The sequence below is a fragment of the Lepeophtheirus salmonis genome, chromosome 5, assembly GCF_016086655.4.
Source record: "Lepeophtheirus salmonis chromosome 5, UVic_Lsal_1.4, whole genome shotgun sequence".
In the NCBI taxonomy this organism is placed as follows: domain Eukaryota; kingdom Metazoa; phylum Arthropoda; class Copepoda; order Siphonostomatoida; family Caligidae; genus Lepeophtheirus; species Lepeophtheirus salmonis.
The window spans coordinates 9076896-9098538 of NC_052135.2; the positions used below are offsets into that span (position 1 = coordinate 9076896).

The 21643-nt window shown below is 31.0% G+C and overlaps 3 protein-coding genes and 2 long non-coding RNA genes across 15 annotated transcripts; 3 read left to right on the forward strand and 2 right to left on the reverse strand.

Moving 5' to 3' along the window:
* Nucleotides 1-2185: 2185 nt before the first annotated feature.
* On the forward strand, nt 2186-5362 carry LOC139905543 (uncharacterized). The gene is made up of 2 exons (XR_011780409.1): nt 2186-3280; nt 3382-5362. It is a non-coding gene; the product is annotated as an uncharacterized lncRNA (long non-coding RNA).
* A 344-nt stretch (nt 5363-5706) lies between these two features.
* On the reverse strand, nt 5707-7492 carry LOC139905317 (uncharacterized). Its single transcript, XR_011779972.1, has 3 exons — nt 6671-7492; nt 6478-6617; nt 5707-6414 (listed from the first exon to the last, which is right to left on the reverse strand). It is a non-coding gene; the product is annotated as an uncharacterized lncRNA (long non-coding RNA).
* Nucleotides 7493-13009: 5517 nt separating this feature from the next.
* Nucleotides 13010-17301, forward strand: LOC121117123 (vesicle-associated membrane protein-associated protein B). Of its 10 annotated transcripts, none has more exons than XR_011779973.1 (8): nt 13571-13774; nt 13841-13936; nt 14007-14159; nt 15354-15457; nt 15508-15663; nt 15774-15866; nt 15922-16299; nt 16524-17301. XR_011779973.1 is itself a non-coding variant. In XM_040711428.2 (7 exons), the coding sequence occupies exons 2-7, from the start codon at nt 13861-13863 to the stop codon at nt 16096-16098; spliced, it is 759 nt and encodes a 252-aa protein (XP_040567362.1). In that variant the 5' UTR covers nt 13010-13774; nt 13841-13860; the 3' UTR covers nt 16099-17301. The 10 variants fall into 10 exon arrangements, 4 of the variants coding, with proteins under 4 accessions (XP_040567362.1, XP_040567363.1, XP_040567360.1 ...); XR_011779974.1 differs by having other exon boundaries at nt 15922-16204; nt 16704-17301; XR_011779975.1 differs by having other exon boundaries at nt 13592-13760.
* A 393-nt stretch (nt 17302-17694) lies between these two features.
* Nucleotides 17695-19504, forward strand: LOC121117122 (small ribosomal subunit protein uS5m). The gene is made up of 6 exons (XM_040711425.2): nt 17695-17838; nt 17896-18127; nt 18208-18868; nt 18931-19008; nt 19063-19179; nt 19238-19504. The coding sequence occupies exons 1-6, from the start codon at nt 17736-17738 to the stop codon at nt 19343-19345; spliced, it is 1299 nt and encodes a 432-aa protein (XP_040567359.1). The 5' UTR covers nt 17695-17735; the 3' UTR covers nt 19346-19504.
* A 102-nt stretch (nt 19505-19606) lies between these two features.
* LOC121117125 (glutamine amidotransferase-like class 1 domain-containing protein 3, mitochondrial) lies at nt 19607-21016 on the reverse strand. 2 transcript variants are annotated; one of them, XM_071888220.1, is made up of 4 exons: nt 20877-21016; nt 20514-20755; nt 20122-20356; nt 19607-20039 (listed from the first exon to the last, which is right to left on the reverse strand). In XM_071888220.1, the coding sequence occupies exons 2-4, from the start codon at nt 20751-20753 to the stop codon at nt 19825-19827; spliced, it is 690 nt and encodes a 229-aa protein (XP_071744321.1). In that variant the 5' UTR covers nt 20754-20755; nt 20877-21016; the 3' UTR covers nt 19607-19824. The 2 variants fall into 2 exon arrangements, with proteins under 2 accessions (XP_071744321.1, XP_071744320.1); XM_071888219.1 differs by lacking the exon at nt 20877-21016 and adding an exon at nt 20810-20854.
* Between the last annotated feature and the right edge of the window lie 627 nt (nt 21017-21643).

The following is a 21643-nucleotide window of genomic DNA, read 5'->3' on the forward strand; positions in this document are numbered from 1 at the left end:
AAACTTCCGTGAAATAAAATATTTTCTATGTTAGTAAAATAATATTCGACTTGTTATTTTTAAAAGTAACTATAGTTTTAATTCATTGTGACCTCAATCGATTGCTCTAATTTTATTGGACTTTAATTATATCACAGTTTAAATTCTTAGTTATGTCTATTTTTTTATCATCTGAAATAGTACTTCCATAATAGATAACACATTTACCTTGTACTTGTATGTCCTAGATTTCCTTTCAATTTCACAAAAAGACTATAGGAAATAAAATATGTTAATTATTTTTTTACTGAAATTTTAAAGACAGGAACAACAGCCCCGAAACCAATTTTTAGGTGATGGTGGGATAGTTTTAAAAGTAATTATGTAGATTATAATAATAATTAATGAAATACTTATCATTGATATAATCTTTTGTTGCAAACTCACAATTTGATATTTTATATGGGTTGGATGACAACTATCTAGCATTTTGTAATAAATGTATATATGTAGCAATGGCGTGGCTAGCGCCTTTTTTGGGATCCCCCTCTTCCCAATAATGAAGGCTAACAATTCTGGCCTATATGTAAGTCTTATACTAAAATTGTAATATGATATGAGACTTTGTGCAGACAATATATCTATTTAGACGTGGTGTGTAATCCAAAATCAAATATTAATAAACTCATTATAGAGCTGAAAATATTCTAACACAATGAGAACTGGTCGCACAAACTCGATTTAAAATTAACACAAGCTCAAATTTAAGACTATTTAAATGTAGTGATGTCCTATTTTTTTACTTCAAATTTAAGTGACGTTGGTGACCTTTTATATACGATTGATTGTAGAATATGGATTAAGAACTAAGAAGTTTTTAATATTTAATGCTATCAAGAGTATATCAGTTTTACAACTGATTTTGAAGCATTTATGAGATATATATATGTTAATTTAGGCCAAATTTACTATCTTTACAACGCCACAAATCGATATATATTATTTGTTAATTTTAACATGTTGATAGGTATTTAAGTATTCTCTAAACTTTTTTACTAATGCCTCTTAGAGCAGAACATAAGAACATCTGTATCTTCTCCCACAGATAGAATTTTCTCCTGCGCCGTGTCACTATTTTTCTAGGAAATGTAACTAATTTGTGATTTCAAATTAAACTATATTCAATAATAAGTAAACGCATTTAGAAGATGGGTACATACTGAGTCAACCGTTATTATTTACTCATATCTATTATACACATTTTGAGACGTTAAGAGTCATTTTTGTATCATTTTCCAATTAGCAATGTTACAGAACACATGATAAGAAAAACATTGTCCTAGTTGCCACTATGATCACACACTACGAGCAGAGGATTGAGATAGCATAAATCCTCCGCATGGAATTGTCCAGAAGGCAATCGGGGAGCAGATATAGGCCTCGAGGAAGATTATTTACAATGTATACATGCATAGTAGACATTACAAATCCCTCACTAGATTTCATATCGTGTTCCCTTTTCACAGCTGATTCTAGGTGATCTCCTCAAAAAAAATCCTCAAATTATCAGGGTTACTATCTTGATTTTCGGTTACTTTTTTTACATGTCGATTATATAGACGATTTTCATCACTACTCACCAGTTATCACATCTAATATTTAAATAAACTTTTGAATCTTCCTCCTCCTACGTTTTTTTTACTGCCTAGCTATAGTTTTTGTTCTTCATTCTGCTATTAAAAATTAGTTCAGAAGGGGAGATTGTATTAGCCAGTTAATTCGTCTTGGATTAACACTTAAGAGAATTCAATCTGTTCAATATTTTTTAGGTAGTAACATGATCGGGAGATTGCATTAACCAGTTATTTCGTCTTCGATTGCTGCAATTCAAATGAATACTTATGAGCATTCTATTGAAGCATTGGATATTACGCAGGATACTAATTTATTTGGAAGTAAAGTAATTTTAAAGTTGTTTTGTAGTTGGTGCATGTATTAAGCGATCTTCACTTTAGGCAAGGACTCCTGTAAGCAGGACCGTGCACGTGCAAGCATGAATTCAAATACACGTGCAACATGGGCCTATTGAAGAAAAAAAAAACAATGCAACGTGTTTGGTAAGATAATAAGTAATAACGAATAACTATTAGTTACTTTGTGGATGCCATCTTTATTGTGTTTTGTAATTCCAATCATGCCCACTAAGTGTTGTGCTCCAGGGTGTAGAACAGGCTATGACAACGACCAACATCAGTCTGGTGTTACGATCCATCTGTGGGCAAACAAAGAGAGAAACTCCAGACTTCATACCGCCCGGCTGAGAATTATTGCAAGAGAAACAGATCTGAAGAAGACAGATTAGGCACCATCCAAAAGTACAAAGCTGTGTTCCCTGCATTTCAACGACTCTAATTTAATCTGTGCACTCTGGGAAGTGGGATTCACGGCAGTGGTACTCTCAGTAGATAACCATACCGCCAACAGCAAGTTCTAGGAGAAACTGCTTTGCAATGACGACTGAAGACTTCCATTGCTCATCCTCAGGAAGAAACAAAGAAAATTCACTTGCTGTTTGAATCAATGCACAACTTCAAAAACATCTACAACTGCTTCTAGGGGGAGGAGGTGCTCGAGTACCCATGAACACTTAGAACATCGGAGACTTTCAGACCAAATTTTGCCGACCACAGGGAGATTCACTTCAAGGAGTCTCACTTCAAACTCAAACAGGCCCACATATTGACCTTCTAAGCATTGAACCCTATAAACCTGGAGAAGACTAATGTGAAATTAGTTGATACTGAGTTTCACGAATCATCAATTGGAGCACTTAAGTACTACTCCAAAGAAGACAACAGACCGGAGTTTAAAGACACAGCCGAATTTTCAGAGTTTGTCAGAACTATGTGAAATATCCTAAACGTCAAGACACCTGGAGTTGGCTACGAAAAGAGAGATGAGTTTTGGGAACCAATCTCTGAGAAGACCAAACTTGGCCTCTCCTTCTTGAGAGATTTTGTCGACTTTCTCATCGAGTAGCAAAACAGTAAAGCACCTGGCCTCATAGTAGAAACCTTCCTAACAACAAAGCAGACGTACCTTGCCGCAGCAGATCTGGCAGAGTATCTTCTCCTAGATGAATACTTATCCTATGTACTCTTCTGCATGTTCCAGTCTGATCCCATCGAAAGAAGGCTCGGCTGGTACAGACAACTTAGGGGAGGTATCTACTGTATCAGCGTGAGAAAGATCCTGAAAGCAGAGAAAAAGATTCGTATTCGGTGTCTTGTCAAATTCTCAGGTAAATAAGATATTTGTTAATAGTAAGCTTCTTTATTTAGGTATTACTTATTTTTACAATATAATAACATCATTACAATATTTTATTTTTTAAATTTTCAGGTATGACTACTTCAGAAATTAAAGCTCTGCTGGATGAAGATCTTGTAAAAGCTGAGCTCATTTTGACTAATTTGTAACCAGATTTATTTTGTAGCAAAACACTTTAAGAGAGACATTCCATATAGAATAACTAAAACCCATATTGGAAACCCGTGAGCGTAGTGTCCTGTCCTGATTTCAGGAGTCCTTGCTTTAGGCAATTTAGGAGTAGTTTAGCTCATTGACATTACATCACAATTTTGATTTTCATCCCCTGTGCGTCCGTAGAACGGTCAGGCTCAAACTAGTCTTACATATACAAAAATAAGCTTTTGAATCTTCCTCCTCCTCCGTTTTTTTTCTGCCTAGCAACAGTTTTTGCTCTTCACTCTACTATTCAAAATTAGAAGGGAAGGGGATGTTGTATTAGCCAGTAAATTCGTCTATGATGAACATTTATGAAAATTCAATCTGTTCAATAATTTTTTAGCTGTAGGTTAGTTTATTGACATCACATTACTCTTTCATTAGAATCCCCCATGCGTCTGTGGAACGGTAAGAATCATACATGTCATATAACATTTTTTTTCTCAAACTAGTGTTTTTTTATTCTTTCATTCTTGAACACACAATCATATGAATTGATATAAATATTGAGAAGTTATTTCTAATTCTGCTCTTGAAAAACAGAGAGTACCAACGACGATTTCTTGGGAATTATGTTCTATAATGTTAAAGTAATATATGTTTTATAGCCGTCGCCTAATTACTCCGTGCAATGTCGGATACGACCAATAGTATGAATATGCCTAAACACACTCTACGTTTGACGTCAGTAAAACATAAGACATGGCGTATTTAATTAGATAATAAAGTGAAGATTCCATTAAAGATTAACAGGCTGTGACCTTTTCACAATTTTTCCATTCTTTCGTTCATTTTCTGATTAGTTTCCGTTTCTCGTTCATAGTTCAAATTATTGGGTATTTTAACTCATTTCACAAATTTGAATACAATGTCTATAATTGACTCAAATATGTCTATGAAATATTGGTCTGTGTATATATATGATGTAAGAAGATAAATAGTTACTGTTTTCCTTTTCATGATTTTTCTTCAAGATTATCTTTATGTTGACGCTTCAAATATGTACTTCCCTATTCTTTTGATATGAACACGGAGCTTAGCAACATATTTTCGTTAAAATGTGTCCTCCACAGTCAGAGAGACGCACAAACTTTTCTTGATTTTAATTTAGATGGTATTAAAATCAAAGATAGAACCCTTGTTATAGGTTTCCCTAAAAATAGATATATTTGCGTTATGGGGCTTTTCAAGGTGAGGGTTCTGTTCATTTAGTTTACATTTATATGATATGTTTACTGAAATGGTATTACTCCCCTGATAATATGGCACTTATGTAAATACTAATTATTACAATTACTAAAGAGGAAACATTACCGTAACTTATACTTTTTAACATGTTGAGGCTCTCTTGTTTAAAAAAAAATCAGCCTTTTAATCAGCAAGTTAATACGATCGCAAGTAAAGGAACCAAAAATAATGTATAAAATTATTTGAAAATTTGGAAACCCTATTTATTACCCCCTTCTTGGTCCTAACTTAAATATGAACAACAAAATGAACGACGTCCATTTTTCCCCGTTCATCGGACATTGGTTCAAAAATGAATGGAAAGTATGAACGCCGTTCATTTCCGGTTCAATCTCCAAGCCCGACTATTAATAAACAAACAAAATATGTTGGATTGAAAAATGTTGTTCTTATATGGTACTATGTATAAGTTTTGTAAATGATCGGAAAACAGTAAATAGTATGTGACAACGGATTTAAGTGTAAAATGATAGATATAACATGTGTTATTTTAATACATATATATATACCTAAATATATAATTAGTATTACTTCATTTACGAGAATTATAATTATTATTTCAAATTATAAAGACGTATTTTAATATAATATATCTATTATGCAATGTTTCTTTTGTGGATACATAGAAGAGTATTTTAAGTATTTATTTTTGTCTTAAGGCATGGGTAAAGTTGATAATATTGTAGAGAAAAACGCGTGCAAGGAGAAGGGGTGAAAAAATACATATGGTATCATTGTTTAAAATACTGATGTGATTATCATCTGCCTGCTTTATTATGATTTTTGAGGGTATAACGAAAGTATTTATTAGCAAAATGTTTAATGAAGATATACTACGTATAATTGACTTAGACATTTTTATATTACAAAGATTTGAAAACGTCACACTCCATAAAATTGTAAATCATTATGAACCTTATTCTCAGAATAATAGCTAATGAAACGATAAAGTAGAGTATTTCGAAATATATTTGAAGTTCCAGATTTAAAAAAGAAGGTTTTAATTAAACATAATCTACATAATAAAAAATATACCATCATACATTTATGTTAAATATACAAAATTAAACAATTGGAATCATATGACTAATAACAATAAATTATATATATAGAATATTGAAATTATAGATTGATCCAAATAATATTTTCTTGTTCTGACACCGGAATCCAGTTAAATATGTCATAACTTTAGGTTGCAAAACACAAGCGAGACGTGGAGTATAATCAAAAAGATAATCCCCCCTCTTCTTCATGTGGAAGTTGCTATATACAATTGTGCACAGGATAGATATATCTCTACCGATGAGATCTAACTAATTATTAATAATAAAGTAAATGTCAAAATCATAAAATTAGACAATAAATATACTAATCAAAAATGTTAGAAATAAATCCATCTTAAAGATTTAGAGCAAAAGCTAATTATGTAGTAATGTCCGGCGATATTACTCCTTATTAAGAGCATCAAAAAAAATATTTTCCTAGTTTTGTATGCTTATATAACAACATACTATTATCATGAAGGATTTACACAATTGCTAATTATAATGAAACGCCCAAAGTAACTAACCCCGTTGTTGTGACCATTTAAGTAGTTGTTTTTGCCTTTTATGTGTTTTCTGAACACCATTTCTTGGAGCCTATCAACCATAGCTAAGCCTTAAGTGATAAAAAAAGTAATATTTATTGACTATGTAATATTGGAAAACCTAATTATCATACCCAAGTCATTAAGTGAAGAAACTAGTCTCAGACAAACTAGTTGCGAACCATCCAAAGCTACTACCCCCGTTGTTGTGACCATTTAAGCAGTTGTTTTTACTATTTAATGAGTTGTGTATCATAATTTTTGATATGTTTAGCTAAAATAGAATCATTTTTTAGGGTTAGATTTAAAAAAAAATCGAATACTTACTGTTAGATAGTACAAAATTCAGAGTTCCATTTCGAAATTAGTAAATATTTTATACTTTTTACTGATAACTTGATCGTCATTTGGTGTGGATGACTCAAAACATTTTTATATGTATTTCTATAAATGACATCAGTAACAACATCCTCCATTAATTTAATGATGGTTCCTCGGGAAGGGATATGTTTACCCTTGTATTTCTCCATAAATTTTTTGAACGTAGATGATTAGCAATGGATAAGGTTATATTACATGCAATAAGCATCGTTGTGAGATCAAAGTTAAAGTCTGACTTGATGTATTCATCATTAACTTGATTTTTTAGATGACTATCCATGCTCTTGATATGAGATGAGGATAATGAGTGGTGTGTAATTCTAGATAGAAGACTAAAGGCACATTTATTTCGACAAATCCGACAAACCATCTGTTTTTCATCCGGTAAGTATTTTCCAAATTCCCAGGCCTCCATTTTCAGAAATCCAGACAGAAGGCTATGTTATTTTAGGCATTTTATTCAGTTATCTATCGACTATCATCATCTAATATTATATTAATATTGAATAATAAAGGCGGGAATGATAACGTTCTTGATTGATAGAAGAAGATGTATACTATTTAATCAATGATGCCATAAGTATTTCTTCTCTTCTCCTCGCACGCTTTTCTATTCTAACCAAAATTATCACCCTTAGGCATGGGATATAATAACTAGATATGGAATTTGTGTAAGAGCGCGAGGAGAAGGCGGGAGCAAGACTTATGGTATTATTAAATTAAGACTCTTGTTAGCATCAGGTCTTTGTTATATAATTTTTTTTTTTTTGGGGGAATGAATTACTGCCATAAATAGAAGCATTCTTCATTTTAAATAGCATTAGTACAAGCAAAATATTATAACTTTATTTCAATCTATATTTATTTATCTTATTATCTATTTTTAAATCAATTTACAACAAAGAAAACTTCTTCTATTAGAGGGAGATCTTATAACACCACGACTTATAAATAGTGATGTAAATCGTGTGAATTTTTAGCTGCCCCATTTTTTTAAATTGGTAATCTGAAGAATGCATTTTATTTTCCTAATAGCCGTTGTGATTATTATTTAGTTCGTAAGTAGTGAACATCCTTTCTTAAATAGATTCAAAACCTGATTGAACATTCGTGTGAGCTCATAAATGACGGAGTATAACCCATAGAATTAGGATACGGAGCTATAATTGTAAGTCCTCATTGAACTCAGAGTAGAATTGGAGATCAACATTGGATTAATTCTTGCTCATGGCTTTGTTTATTTCCTTCTCCACTCCTCTTTTGTCACAGTTGATTGTAGCTGATCTCCTTCAAAACAATCTTCAATTTGTCAATTTTCGGTTATTTATGTTTGTTTTTTTGACATGCCCATAATAAACACGGTTTTCATCACTAATAATTATTAAATATGTGGCAATAACATAAAAGTAAGCTTCTGGGATTCTTTTTCTCAATATTGCGACAGTATGATAAACGTATCTATTGACATGAGCCCTATAATTTCTATTAATTCAAAAAAGTAACAAAGTCCTTAGGAGCATGGGTTTTTATGGTTAATTAAACCTGATAAAAATAAAATCGGTTATTTGGTAACATTGATAATAAAAGATACTGAGACGTCATGACGTGAAAATTTTATGAGTATTCACGTTGCGAGAATAAAGAAAAGAAGTAAAGGATTAGCTGGTTACGAACATACATCACCAACTGAAATTGATTATATTGATGATATCAAAATTTGATTTAAATTTCAAATACCGCACGATCAAATTGACTGAACTTATATAATAAGTTTATGTAAAAGTTTAAACAAATATCAATCAAATTAATAACTTGTTATACTATTTTTCAGTGGTTTGATATTGTATTCGACTCAAAATTCAATTCAATTACAAATACCGCCCGATCAAATTGACTGAATTTGTATATAATATGTATATAAAAATTAAAACAAAAAACTTATATTGCATGTTTCTCTGTTTTATAATGAAAAGAAAAGAAGAAACAGCAATGCATCAACCGTTTTTCCTCTCCTAATTGCAGTACTTATTTTTTTTCTTTACACATTTCCCCTCTCTAGATAAAAATAAATTCATTGCAACTATACAAGGTAGAAAATACTACATAATGACCCATACTTTCATACATACCAAATTGTAATAAACTAAGCTTGTCATACTTTTACCTAGTTTTAAATTTCACTTTTTGATATATCACTGTCTTTATATGGAGGAATGTGGAGGGAAAAGGGTGTATATTAGTTTTCGGTTAATAGCTCTTCGGTGTCAAATATTCTAAAAATTTCTTTTAAATACTTAAATGCAGCCCATACAAGATCAAAAATTCATCGAGGATGGACCTGAAGAAAAGGATGTCAAAGAATATAGCCCTAGAATTTATTCATATTATAAGGAGACCTGATGGATATTCAAGATATAAAGGTCCTTATTGACACGAAATGAAAACAAAATGAACTGCTTCTCAGAACTACAACTGGCCCCACAAAATATTTCATGGACCATTAGATCTTTCAACGTTGTTGTTTTTATTATCAATCATTCTTAAGATTGAAAATGACAATTTCGGAGGTTTATTGCAGATATGGTTAGAATTTGAAAACTCAGTATATCACTGGCCTCCAAGATACATTGAGCTGTTAATATTGAAAGGTGTCCATAGATCTACTGATGACTTAAGGCAAAATATAATCATAGGGACGCAGAGAATGGAAGCTCATTTTAATACTATTCGTTGAATAAATTATAGTAGCGTATATTTTTACATGTAAATAAGATTTATATTGGATATTTTAAATAGCGGGTCATTTTGACACTTATGACAACAGGTGTGGATAAAAAGTCAATACCAAACAAGTGTGTATACCCCACTGTTGCCTAGCTTTATTATATATTTGACCGTAATATGTTATAACATCGTTATACAATCTTATTTCCATATTGTAGATAAAAATTAAATATATTCGAAGCCAACACTGAACGTCATTTAGTTAGAAGAATTGAAGGCATTCTTAAGTATTTTGAAAAATATTCCCACAGGTCTGGCTTGATAATTAATAAAAGTAAAACTGCTGTTCTCCCAGCAGGGAGTTGGAAGCCACACTCTTCGCCTACACTTTTAGATTGTAATGTCAAAAATAGGGTTGAAATTTTAGGTATAGTATGGCAAAGACACAGTGAAACTTACACAAATTGGACAACACTGTGTAATTTAGTATATTAAAAAAGTAAGAGAATTAAGGAAATACAATCTCCTGACACGAGTTGAATTGTATGGTGCTAAAATAGTTCTCCTGGTTTTACATATAGCACATTATCTGACTCTTTTAGCTGAGAAGGCAATTAATGAAGAAAAATCGTGGCTGAAGACCCTTTTTTATTCAAAGTACCTCCATCTCTCAAAAGGTCAAAAAAACATGTAGGAGGTGGGCTATCTCTACTATCTTCTATTATCCCAAGATATACCAGAAGATTTTTATTGACATAACGAAAAATCCCCTCCTGAAATGGAGATTTACTGTATCAGGTACTCCTCTATACATGCTTCGGATGATAGGTACTATTTTATCAAACAGATCAGTCGAGAAAATCTCACTTTCATGGGGTGCTGCTCATCGTGATTTATGGTATGGAATGCTAACGTATGAGTCGAACACTACCAAGGATATTATAATTCATCAAGACGTAGCAAATAAATATTTTTCCAACAATACAGAGGATCCGAGCTTGTCATCAAGTAATATTCAATGAAAGTGTTTAGTCTTATTTTATTCATCCATCCACTTGATGAATCTTAATCAAGATTAATGCAAATTTGTTTGTTTATATCCTTTTTTTCCTTCTTCTCTTGTGACAGCTGATTGTAGCTGATCTAATGAAACGTCATGAGTACAAAGATTATATATAAATTATATATTCTTTGCATGAGCATTATTCTTTCTCGCCTCCATAACATTCTTCAATTGTTAGGGTTACCATGTTGATTTTCGGTTTCGTTTTTTAACATTACCATTTCACACTGGATTTTCACCTTTGATTATAACTAATTTCTTGTATTATTAAGAGGATGAAGGAGATTGGAAAGAGTGATTGGCTATGTAGCGTTTTCACTAACGCCATAAATCGAATCATATTTGAAGGCGAAGCCATCTTGGGGGCTTATAGTTGATATTTTTACTACATAATATCGACAAATTTAATACTTATTTCAAAAATGTTTCATAGTTTATGTGTGATCATCCCATCCAGGGAAAATATAATGAGAAGTATAAAAATCAATGTTTTTTTATAGTTTTGTTCTGATATGAATAAAAATTTGGTTTTTCACTATTTCTATAACAAAAGAACTACCTAATTTAAAACATAAATAATTAATCATTGTGAATTACCAAGCAACCAAATGTAGGTGTGGGAGCCCCTGCAGTCTGAAACCCTCATTTATTATTGTTATTTAACCCGTAGAACATAAAAAGACCATTAAAAATTTCAACCTTTTCAGGTTTGTCCTTTAAAGTCTTTTTTAAATCAAGTTTTAGGATATAACTACGATTCAGTGACAAATTTGGGAAACATTTCGGGATTTAAAAAATGAACTATTTATTATTTAATCTTAATTACAATTAATAAAAATGTATTGCGCCACCAAAAAAGGGGGTAAAATGAAGGACTTTACTTAGAAGCTAGTATATTTTTTAATTTTTCTTCAAATGCTTTATATTCTAGCTGAAGTTAGAAAATAGACATTATAATTCAATTTAAAAAAAATAGTTTTTAAGAAAGGTCGATTTTGATTGATTTTTGGTTAATTTATATTCATTATGAAATTTAAATATAATAAGCTAGTTAGGCAGCGTGAATATAGATGACAATAATATTCAAGGGGAAAAAAATTGAATCGTTTATTATAATTTATACTAAAATAATTAATAATTTAGTTGGATTAAAACAAGTTTATAGATGCTTCATATTCAAAATAATGACTTGTATGATCACTAATCATTAAGAGAATGTTAACTTATAGTAATTTCATCAATTATAGTTGATGAAGTTAATATAAGTTAACGTTCATTTTTAATGAATTATCATTTGTTGCATAAAAAAATATTTTTTATACTAATGTGTTTCATTATAATTTTTTTAAATCAAAGAAACTATTTTTAATTTCTATCCTACTTTTGTTTAACACAATTTTATAGTCAACTATCATGACGTATTTAATAATGATAAATCAATCACGTTTTGAGTCAACACTTTTTATCACAAATACATTTTTGTGTACACGTATATTCAAATAAAAGGAACCCAAGAAGTCATTTGATCAGTTAAAAACACTCTTGGAATGTGAAAATGATTCATTTATAGGATATTATTGAAATTACCTACTTGAAAGGAATGTGACTGTTCCCATAATATGGGTTATCTATCCGACTTTGATCTACAATAAATTTGCGCCGATCACTTCCGTCTCTATAATATCAATTTTGATCAAACTTAGTACCAAGATTATATATGGTCGCAGTTAAAGGCCATTAAACTTTGGAAGGTCAAGATCTAGGTAACACAAAAAGTAGAAAATACATGATCGACCATAACTTTGAACAATTTGAGATAAATAACTCTATTTGATTTTAGACAGAGGATTTGCGCTCTACCGATTGCCAATTCGAGTTTTTATTGCAAACAACATTGATTTAAATTTTATTTTCTAACAATATAATCATTATTGAAGGAATTAATTTTGTTATTTTACTAAACAACGAATAATTTGTTGTCTAAGGATTCATTGAAACATTTTCTGGAGTCGTAATCATTGATTAGCTACACCAAACACAATAAATAATATAAACCAGAGCAAGTCGAACAAAGTAACTCATTTTAAAATGAATAGACATTCTATTAGTGTAAGTTTTATTTTTCCCGCGCTCATTTCATATTCCAATTTATCATTTGTATTTAGCAGATGAAAGCTTTTTATTAGTTTATTTTGAATAACCGCTCCTACTTCACAGGGATACTTTCTTTAATACCCAATATTATCATATTAGTTATTTTTTCGCGGTTCCTGAGAACAGAAAGTCTAACAATATTCTTGTAGATTCATTATTATATTATATTATTATTTATAGCAAAGGAAAAGGACATTTAATTAGCTCTAATCTGTCAAACAAGAAAAGAAAAAAAAATCTCCAGAAATTATAATAAATAATAATTAATAATACATATTGAAAAGCAAATGAAGCCTCTCCTAGGAATTATTGTTGTAATATCAGCTGTTATTATATTAGGGCTGTTTGTGCAGCAACTCTAGAAAGAGAATGAACATATATATGTTTTGTACAAAGTTGCGATGTCTGTACAAGTTACAACTTGTATAAGCAAATTGTACATGTTTCAATATTTTCTTCGTCTTAAAGTGCAATATTTCATTATAACATTAATCAATTTAACTACCAACTATACATTGATACTATAATATCATTACGATCCCTCAAAGTTACCTGGTTATTATGTATATATGAGTAATATAACCTTGTGTATGTAAACTTTATAATGTGCCTCAGTATACCTATAGTTTAGTTATTTTTAAATACACGGCACCATTAATATATGGATCATCCATGGAATATTCAATCATTGCATGATCCTCATTCTTCATGCCAAATACTGTAAATCCTTCATTTAACATTATTCAATTCATTTTTTGGTTGCAACTTGTAAAATTTGCTTGTACAAAATCCCAACTTGTACAGAACATAAATATACCAATACATAATAAATGTTAACTAAATAAAAAGGGAGAGAGAAAGAAGAAGAAAAGGAAAGAGTGGGAGCGAGAGAGAAGAGGAGAAGTAGATACTGATAGAGGTAGAGAGAGAGAAGAGGAGCGAGAGAGAGAGAGAGAGGTAATGAAAGAAAGAGAGAGAGAGAAGTAGAATTAGAAGTGGAAATAATTTGTCGTAAGGCGGAGAGGAAGGACCACGTCGGGGGGAATTGAGATTTTATTATTGTTATTATTATCATTATTGTTTCCTCATCGATAGGTAAAGACTAAGAAGTGTGTCTCTATTCTCGATTCCTAGGCCGCCACTAACGCTAAATCCATTACTTTTGTGATCCCTAGTTAATCGAAAACAGAACAAGATGGAAAAGTTCGATAAACCCCCAAAGCCAGAACAAGTCCTCATCATCCAACCCAGTAATGAGCTCGAATTCGTGGGTAAGTATTTGGGATTACACTTCTATTGTCACTTCCTTAATCCTCTCTTCCATTTTTTTCGTCCCAGTAGGGCCCTTCAACCGTCCTGTAACCAGGGTGATGTCCTTAACGAATCCAACGGATAGTAGAGTCTGTTTCAAAATTAAAACAACTGCTCCTAAAAAATATTGCGTGAAGCCGAACTCCGGTATCGTAGATCCTAAAAAATGTGTTAGTATTTCTGGTAAGTTTCCTTCCCAAAAATGATCCATAGGATACTTAACTCGAGCGTTTCTTAAATGTTTTTATTTCACTTCTTTACTGGCACCTTTCAAAAGTGCAAAAAATCTCACGGCACCCCAGTGTAACTAATATATGATTCAAAATGGCGCTACATAGCCTAAAGGTTAATTTTCTATTTATTTAGACGAGATATTAATCAACAGACAATAGTACGAACTGTCAATAATAATAATTATAACTTTAACCTTTAATTACACGGGTTTACATCCTTGATTGAGCACTTGCAGTAACACAAGAACCCAACTATAAAATCAGGATAACTCAAATCGAGTTCATGGGGTAAGCTGAGGCTCAATTTCAAAGCCAATCATGTCCAGTTTTTGTGGTTTAGAAAAATATCCTTTGATGTTTTTCCTTGCTCTCTGTGAAATCAATTTTCTCGATTAAATGATAAACAAAATGATGGACATTACAGTCATCCTGACCTTTGTGGACTATTGACACTGTGTACATAAGACCTATTTTTATTATTCATCTTTATATTTATATAATTGAGTTCAAAATATTATCCTTTCATGTGTAATATACATTACATAAAGGGTTGTGGCGGTCCGTATTTGTTCAGTCGAGTAGTCTTAGGACCGGTCCTTCGGACTTTCAGTACTAGAACTGATTACAAATAGAAGAAATTCAGTTGAGTAATATCATTAAGGACCGAAATTTATATGTTTCTAGGACTGAACTGGACGGGACTACAGTCTTCATTCCTAATATGGACTAACTCAGCACTTATTTTATATAAAATGACACTTTTTTTAAATTATATCTCAAAATACCGTTTTTTTTTTGTTTTTTTTTTGGCTACACCCCTTAAACGGTCAGAGAACACCCTTGGGTACCACGGCACCCTCTTAGAGAAACGCTGATATAGTCTACAAAATAGAGCCTTCAGAAATTTAATGTTTTTAAGTACCTTACTCAAATTCTTTTTTAGAGAGTATTATCCTTTTATTCAAATGAGTGTATTTGATTACATTGTAGGATATGTTTATAGATAGATACGTATGTACTCGTATCAAAGTATATAAAGTATTATTCTTCACTGGAAGATAATATCTCTTTACATTTTCATATAGCTAACTACTTTGATGTATCAACATCTCTTTGTATTTACACGTATTTATTCACATTACAGTTGGTCTACAGCCATTTGATTATGATCCATCGGAAAGAAATAAACATAAGTTTATGGTTCAATCCATGTTTGCTCCTGATGGATATTTCAACATGGAAGATTTGGTATGTATACTTAATATTATTTGCAATAATGCAACAACATATATTTTTAGTGGAAGGAGGCTAATGGAAATAACTTAATGGATTCTAAATTAAGATGCTTATTTACATGCCCAACGGAACCGGACTCAGTTACTTCATCAGAAAAGTTACCGGAAGCACTTCCCACAGAAAAAGTGGTCTCATCTTCTTCTGTCAGCTCTGCAAAAGTATGTAGTATTGTTTTTTAATTTATATTAAGTTTGGCTATCGTAATTTGATATATCAAACATTCATTTGTTTAATACTTGAAATAATAGTTAAGTAACTTTCCTTTCAGTCTAATGATAATGAATTAAAGAGATCAGTCGATGAGATCAAAAAATTACAAGAAGAAATAAGCTCTATTAGACAAGAAAATATTTGCGTTAAGGTATGAAAGGTCTATGTGTTATCCTACTATGTTATTTATTTCTGCATTTTTGTAGGAGGAGATGATGCGACAGAAACGTCTGGCTTCTAATAATGAAGTTGAATCATCCACTCCGTCATCATTTGTTGTTAGGTCTGAAAGTCCTGAGCAAAATTCCTTGACAACAACTTATATCTATTTAGCGCTTATTATGTTTCTTATTGGATTCATCATTGGAAAATGGATTATTTGAAGGGAAGCAAAATCATATACAATCCCACTTCCTTTTATCAAGAAGTAGCTGGTTACAACAACAACAATAAAAAAGACTTTATCAAGATAATACTAGGAAAAAAAATGTTAATAAAATAATGAGATGAGATGATATATATATAAATATTATACTTATGCAAACGACTATATAGAGCTTCAACCTAAATCACAGCAAACTTAAGTATGGATAAATCATTGCCATTCTTTTAAGTAAATTCATTTGTTTTAAATTTTTAATAACAAAGAGGAAATCACCCTGAGAGAATCTGTAAAAATTATTTTTTTATTTATGTTTTCGAGGAAATATGCTATCATAAACATTTTGATTGTTTTTCAATTTATTAACTTAACTAGTCTTGATTTTTATTCGGGTTTACTTAAGGGAATGGTGTTTTTGTATCACAGTACCTTCTTTTAAAACAAGCAAAAACAAAAAAAAAACTGTCAAATTACTATTATTACTCTTTAGAAATTTGAAAAAAGGAGTTTTATGTTTCTCATTTCATCGTTAACAATTTAAATTTTGTATGTCACATTTTATTTTTATTTCCGTTTTTTTTATTTCGTGCGGCTTTATTATGGCAGAAGATTTTGAGATATGCAACACTTATTATTCTTTATTTGTTTTTTAATATATTCACAATTTTATTCAAACCTACTATGTTCCAACAACCCTTCGAGATCACTCATATCTTGATTTGCATCTTTTTTTTTATTTATAAGTATTTGAAATAGCAGGAGAAAACATTATGAATCCATTCCGTTATAACATTTTAAGGGCACACGATCTCATGTATATGCGATATGGTTGCTATTTTTTTTTTTTAAATTATAAGTTTACTAAATTCTTAATAATTGATGTATACCAACATAAATTACACTGTTTTTTTTTCAGTTTCATAAATCTAGATTGCCTTTTAAATTAAATATAATAATTGAAATGGATTTTTTTATCTAGTAAATCATACTTGGGGTTAATTAAAGCTCAACTAATTTAGTATCCTACAATCTTATTTTACTTGTGGGTGTGTTTAAAGCGAATATTTGTTCTCCTTCCCACCACCTCTACAACATTTGGATTAACATCAGACAATTATAATTAATTTAACTTCGTGCTATAATTATTTAAAAATTTGATTTTAAAATTGTTACTTAATTTTTGAAATATATAAACATAATAATACATTCTTGATTAAAATCAAAGGATGACTCCTCCTTATTTTGTAAACAGGTAATCAGCCTTTTAATATGACTAATAATTTAGCACTATGCGTAGGGCCTGACATGCATTAAGGGAAATATACGTAAATGTATCTTATAGTTATATTTTCTCTAGTGGTTCATATGTCCTTAATTGTAATATATATTAATCCCATAATTTTGCCTTTTAAACCTTGTTTACTATTTAATATTGATCACGCTATAAAGCCAATACAACATCTTTCCTTTAAATGATCGCTCATAATTCATGATGAGGAAGTGATAAGTAATCATTATTTTCAGCTAGTTATTGACATATTTTTACCCATTTTGTTATTAATAATATTTGTACATGCGTAATGACGTCATCAAATAAAGTAAATAACTAAATATAGCGTCTGACGTCATCTTTACGAAATGGCTGCTTTGATCCGGGGAGTTTTTTCGATTGGTACTAAATCCCCATGGATATCCCAAATTTCCTTGACAACCACTCGGTCTAAATCCTATTTTCGGACACGTAACAAGTTGAATAGGGCATTTTTCTGAGGTTATTTTTTTGTTTTTCCATTTTTAGTGGATCAGAATACTCTATGGAAAACGAACACGAGTGTTTCTACCCAAGGACAAAAAAGAGGACGTGCGAAGGGGCTTCCTCGACGTAAAAATCTGAATGTCTATCAACAGATAGGATATGGAAAATTAGGCATGGATTGGCCGGGTCTTACTTCGGATATAACTCAACGTAGTTCAGATACAAATCTGAGATCCAAGAATACAATCAAGGAAATGTCGGAAGGGGCTTATGAGTAATTCTTTTTTTTTTCTACTCTCGTTTGTGCTTCCTTTTTTTAAATTCAATAACTCATTTTTACTTCCTCATATTTAGTGAATATAAGGAAAAGCTCAAAGAAAAAAGATTGCAGATGACCTCTGGTAGGAAACGAAAAAGAGTTTCGCCTCTTCAAAGAGGTTGGACGGGAGGAAGCAACCAAGGTAAGAAAGTTGGACCACCACTTACTCAAGATGGCACTCCTCTGGATAACTTCGAAAGTATCATTCTGGAAAGTAAATATATTCAACATATGACAAAACTTCATGGCCGGTTTAGAAACTCATCAACTCTTGTTGTAACCGGAAACAAGGATGGCCTTGCTGGCTTTGCTTTGTACAAGATACCGGCATTGAATAAAAGTGTAAATGCTGTTCAAAGGGCAGTGGATAAAGCTGGCAAAAAGCTCACTTATATTCCCAGGTACGAGGATAGAACTGTGTATCATGACTTTTTTACTAGATTTGGTGCAACAAAAATTTTTGTTAAACAAAAGCCACCTGGCCATGGAATTAAATCTCAAAGAATTATAAAGGCTATATGTGAAGTTGTTGGAATTAAGGACTTGTATGCTAAAATTGAGGGAAGTATAAATCCACAGCATATTGTTAAAGCTTTTTTCATCGGGTTAATTCGTCAAAGGACCCACCAGGACTTGGCAAATGAAAAAAGATTGCATTTAGTTGAGTTTCGTGAAGAAAATGAAAATTTTCCTAGAGTAATTTATTTTAATATCTTAACATTTTAAATCATTAAGTTATTTTTTATAATGAAATTTAGTTAGTCGCAACACCAGAGGGATCCTCTGTAAGGACTAAAGCGGAAATTCTCCCAAATGAAATTTTGGATTTTGAAATGGTAAGGCTCAATATTGTTTGTTTACACTAATATTCCAATTTGATATTTCCTTAGATCTCATTTGAAGGACATATGCCCTACTATAGGCCAACTCCAGCCCCATTTTATACTCGACTTCCTGGTTGGGAAACTCATTTAAAACGAAATGAGCCATATCAAAGGAATAAGGAAGTAAGATATATCAAAAAATGATTGCCGAATTCTTAACTTATGTAATTATCTTTTTCAGCGAATGATTCAAATGTTTGTTGACCATGGTGAAATTAGGAGCCATCTCACGGATAAATATTCTGAGTGTACAAATTCTACACAAACACGTAAATATGAAGTAGATTAAGCTATCAAGATGTACATGGTATACCAGAAGCAATTTAGGAGTCATATCTTTTTTTGTTAATCATGATAAATTGGGTCTTGTCTATAAATTATGAAAATACATTCTGTTCTGGAGTATAAAATGTGCTAATTATTGAATAAAATTAGAAAAAAAAATGTATTTTTCCCTTAAATTCTTAATCTCATGTAAGTGTTCACCTGTTCCGTATCATTTGACTTTAAGTAAGTAATGTAAAATTAAAAAAAATTAGATTGTTCTAAGTTAAGGTTATATGTAGAGATTCATATTATATTTTATTAAAGAATATTAAAACACAACACTTAATTTATAGTAACTTTCACATCCATTAAAATGTATAATATGAAGGAGTTGAAATGTTACTATTTCAAAATGATTATTGTAATATTAAGTAGAATAATTAAATCAATAGTTATTTTATATAATTTAAAGTCTTTTTCATTAAAATTTACTATTAATACTTATTGGTTGGCTAGATCTAACACCTCATCAACTAAGCGACTTATTGAATCTGCCACTTCATCATATTTGGCAGGAACATATAGGAAGGAAGCAATTGAAGCAATTTTATTCTCTGAATCAACGCAAATGTCTCCAAATTCAGTGGATGTGATGGTAGTTCCTCTTGCAGTCAAATTATCAATCAGAAGTGGTGTATTAGGGTAGTCCTCTTCATCTGTAAAAATATAAACATTTCAACACAAAAATGTTATCCATTAATTAAGCATATTATGTGAAGTCATGAATAACGTACTAACCATCTCCTCCTAATGTTATTTCGATTTCTGGAATAACTAATGAAATAAGTACATTAGCATAAGAAGTACATCCGATTGGCTTATTTGCAGATTTAAATTCACTAATAACTCTAACAACATCTTCTTGAACAGTAGGTGATTTCATCGACGTAGCAAAATTGCTTAAATTATTCAATACTCCACTACCACCAGGCATAATTAATGCTATTATATCTTCGTCTTCAGCACTGAGATCCTTATTAGTTATTTATATAAAAGAAGGATTAAATCAATGCAGTGTACGGGTTAAAAAAAAAAAAAAAATCTAAAGGTTTCAGGTCATCACTTTGATAAAAAAAAAAGGATACATATAATAAATCTAAGTAAAAAAAATACCCTGGATGGCCTCTTGCCTGCAAATTTTGAACTGGATCTCTCACAAGCCTAGCAGATTCAATAAGGACATTTCTATCAGTATCACAGGTTACTCCATTGACATGATTCACTCCCATTGTCATTGTTACGTAAGGAGCATAGAAAACCGGAGTCATTCCAGCTCTACTAAGTGCAACACATATTGGAGACACTTCAGCTGCATCAGATCCATCTAGGTGTCCACATCCAGATAAAATGACTGCTACTTTCTGTGCCATATCTATATATTATTCGAATTTGATTATTTCACGTCACTAAACATGTTCACACGTACATGAAGAAACAATAACAACAAAAAACATCGAAGGTCTCAAGGATATTTTCAGCACATACTCACTTACCTTATTTAATTTTGTTGTTATTTACCTATTTTTTTTTTTTTTTAAACTTTTCAGGCGAGTCTTTCTATATTTTTACGTTCCTGCGTATGCCAACTTTGTTAAGCAACAATAAACTTCTCTTACTAAGTAACAAACTTCAGGACGCCTATCAAGTAACTATAATCTCAATGTGTGTGTATTTTTAAAGCCCTAGATACTTAAAGCTCTCCTCCTTTTTTCGTTAATAATGCATGATTATGTATACCAACTACAGACCCTTACGCAATATGTATACATATTTTAAGATTCCACTTTTAATTTTATACAACTAGATCAAGTGGATTGAAGTCTGATTTTTATCTTAGATATGTATATTTAAATAATATTTATGATACTACAACATACTTAAATAGAATAGGCCTACAAAATCCTTGTATTTGGGTTTGATTCAAATTAATGCCTTTGCCATGATGAAACAAGGCGTGTCATGAAGGCGTTTGAGCGTGATTTGATTTTTTATTTTTTGAACATAGTTTTCTGTGAATGATTACACTATTTCTCTTTGATCAGGATAACGTTAAACCATAAAAAGTGATTTCTATCTTCTCTTTAACTTTTCATGCCTTTGTTCCTATATAAATGCTAAGGTTATTATTATTTAGGATTTGTTATCCTGTATATAAGTCATAAACTGTTATAAGATTCAATCCTTGATGACGTCAATCTTTATTTCTTCATTTAAAAAAAATAATGACTGTCTTAAAGACTGTTTCTGAGGACTGATAGGA

Coding starts and splice junctions, on each gene's coding strand:
- LOC121117123 (XM_040711426.2), top strand. CDS start 13,861: ATGGAAAAGTTCGATAAACCCCCAAAGCCAGAACAAGTCCTCATCATC. Junction 13,937..14,003: donor TAATGAGCTCGAATTCGTGG/GTAAGTATTTGG, acceptor TTTTCGTCCCAG/TAGGGCCCTTCAACCGTCCT. Junction 15,458..15,507: donor ATTTCAACATGGAAGATTTG/GTATGTATACTT, acceptor ATATATTTTTAG/TGGAAGGAGGCTAATGGAAA.
- LOC121117125 (XM_071888219.1), bottom strand. CDS start 20,837: ATGTTTTTTGTTGTTATTGTTTCTTCAT. Junction 20,756..20,809: donor TGTTGTTATTGTTTCTTCAT/GTACGTGTGAAC, acceptor AATAATATATAG/ATATGGCACAGAAAGTAGCA. Junction 20,040..20,121: donor AATAACATTAGGAGGAGATG/GTTAGTACGTTA, acceptor ATATTTTTACAG/ATGAAGAGGACTACCCTAAT.
- LOC121117122 (XM_040711425.2), top strand. CDS start 17,736: ATGGCTGCTTTGATCCGGGGAGTTTTTTCGATTGGTACTAAATCCCCA. Junction 17,839..17,895: donor TAAATCCTATTTTCGGACAC/GTAACAAGTTGA, acceptor TTCCATTTTTAG/TGGATCAGAATACTCTATGG. Junction 18,128..18,207: donor ATGTCGGAAGGGGCTTATGA/GTAATTCTTTTT, acceptor CCTCATATTTAG/TGAATATAAGGAAAAGCTCA.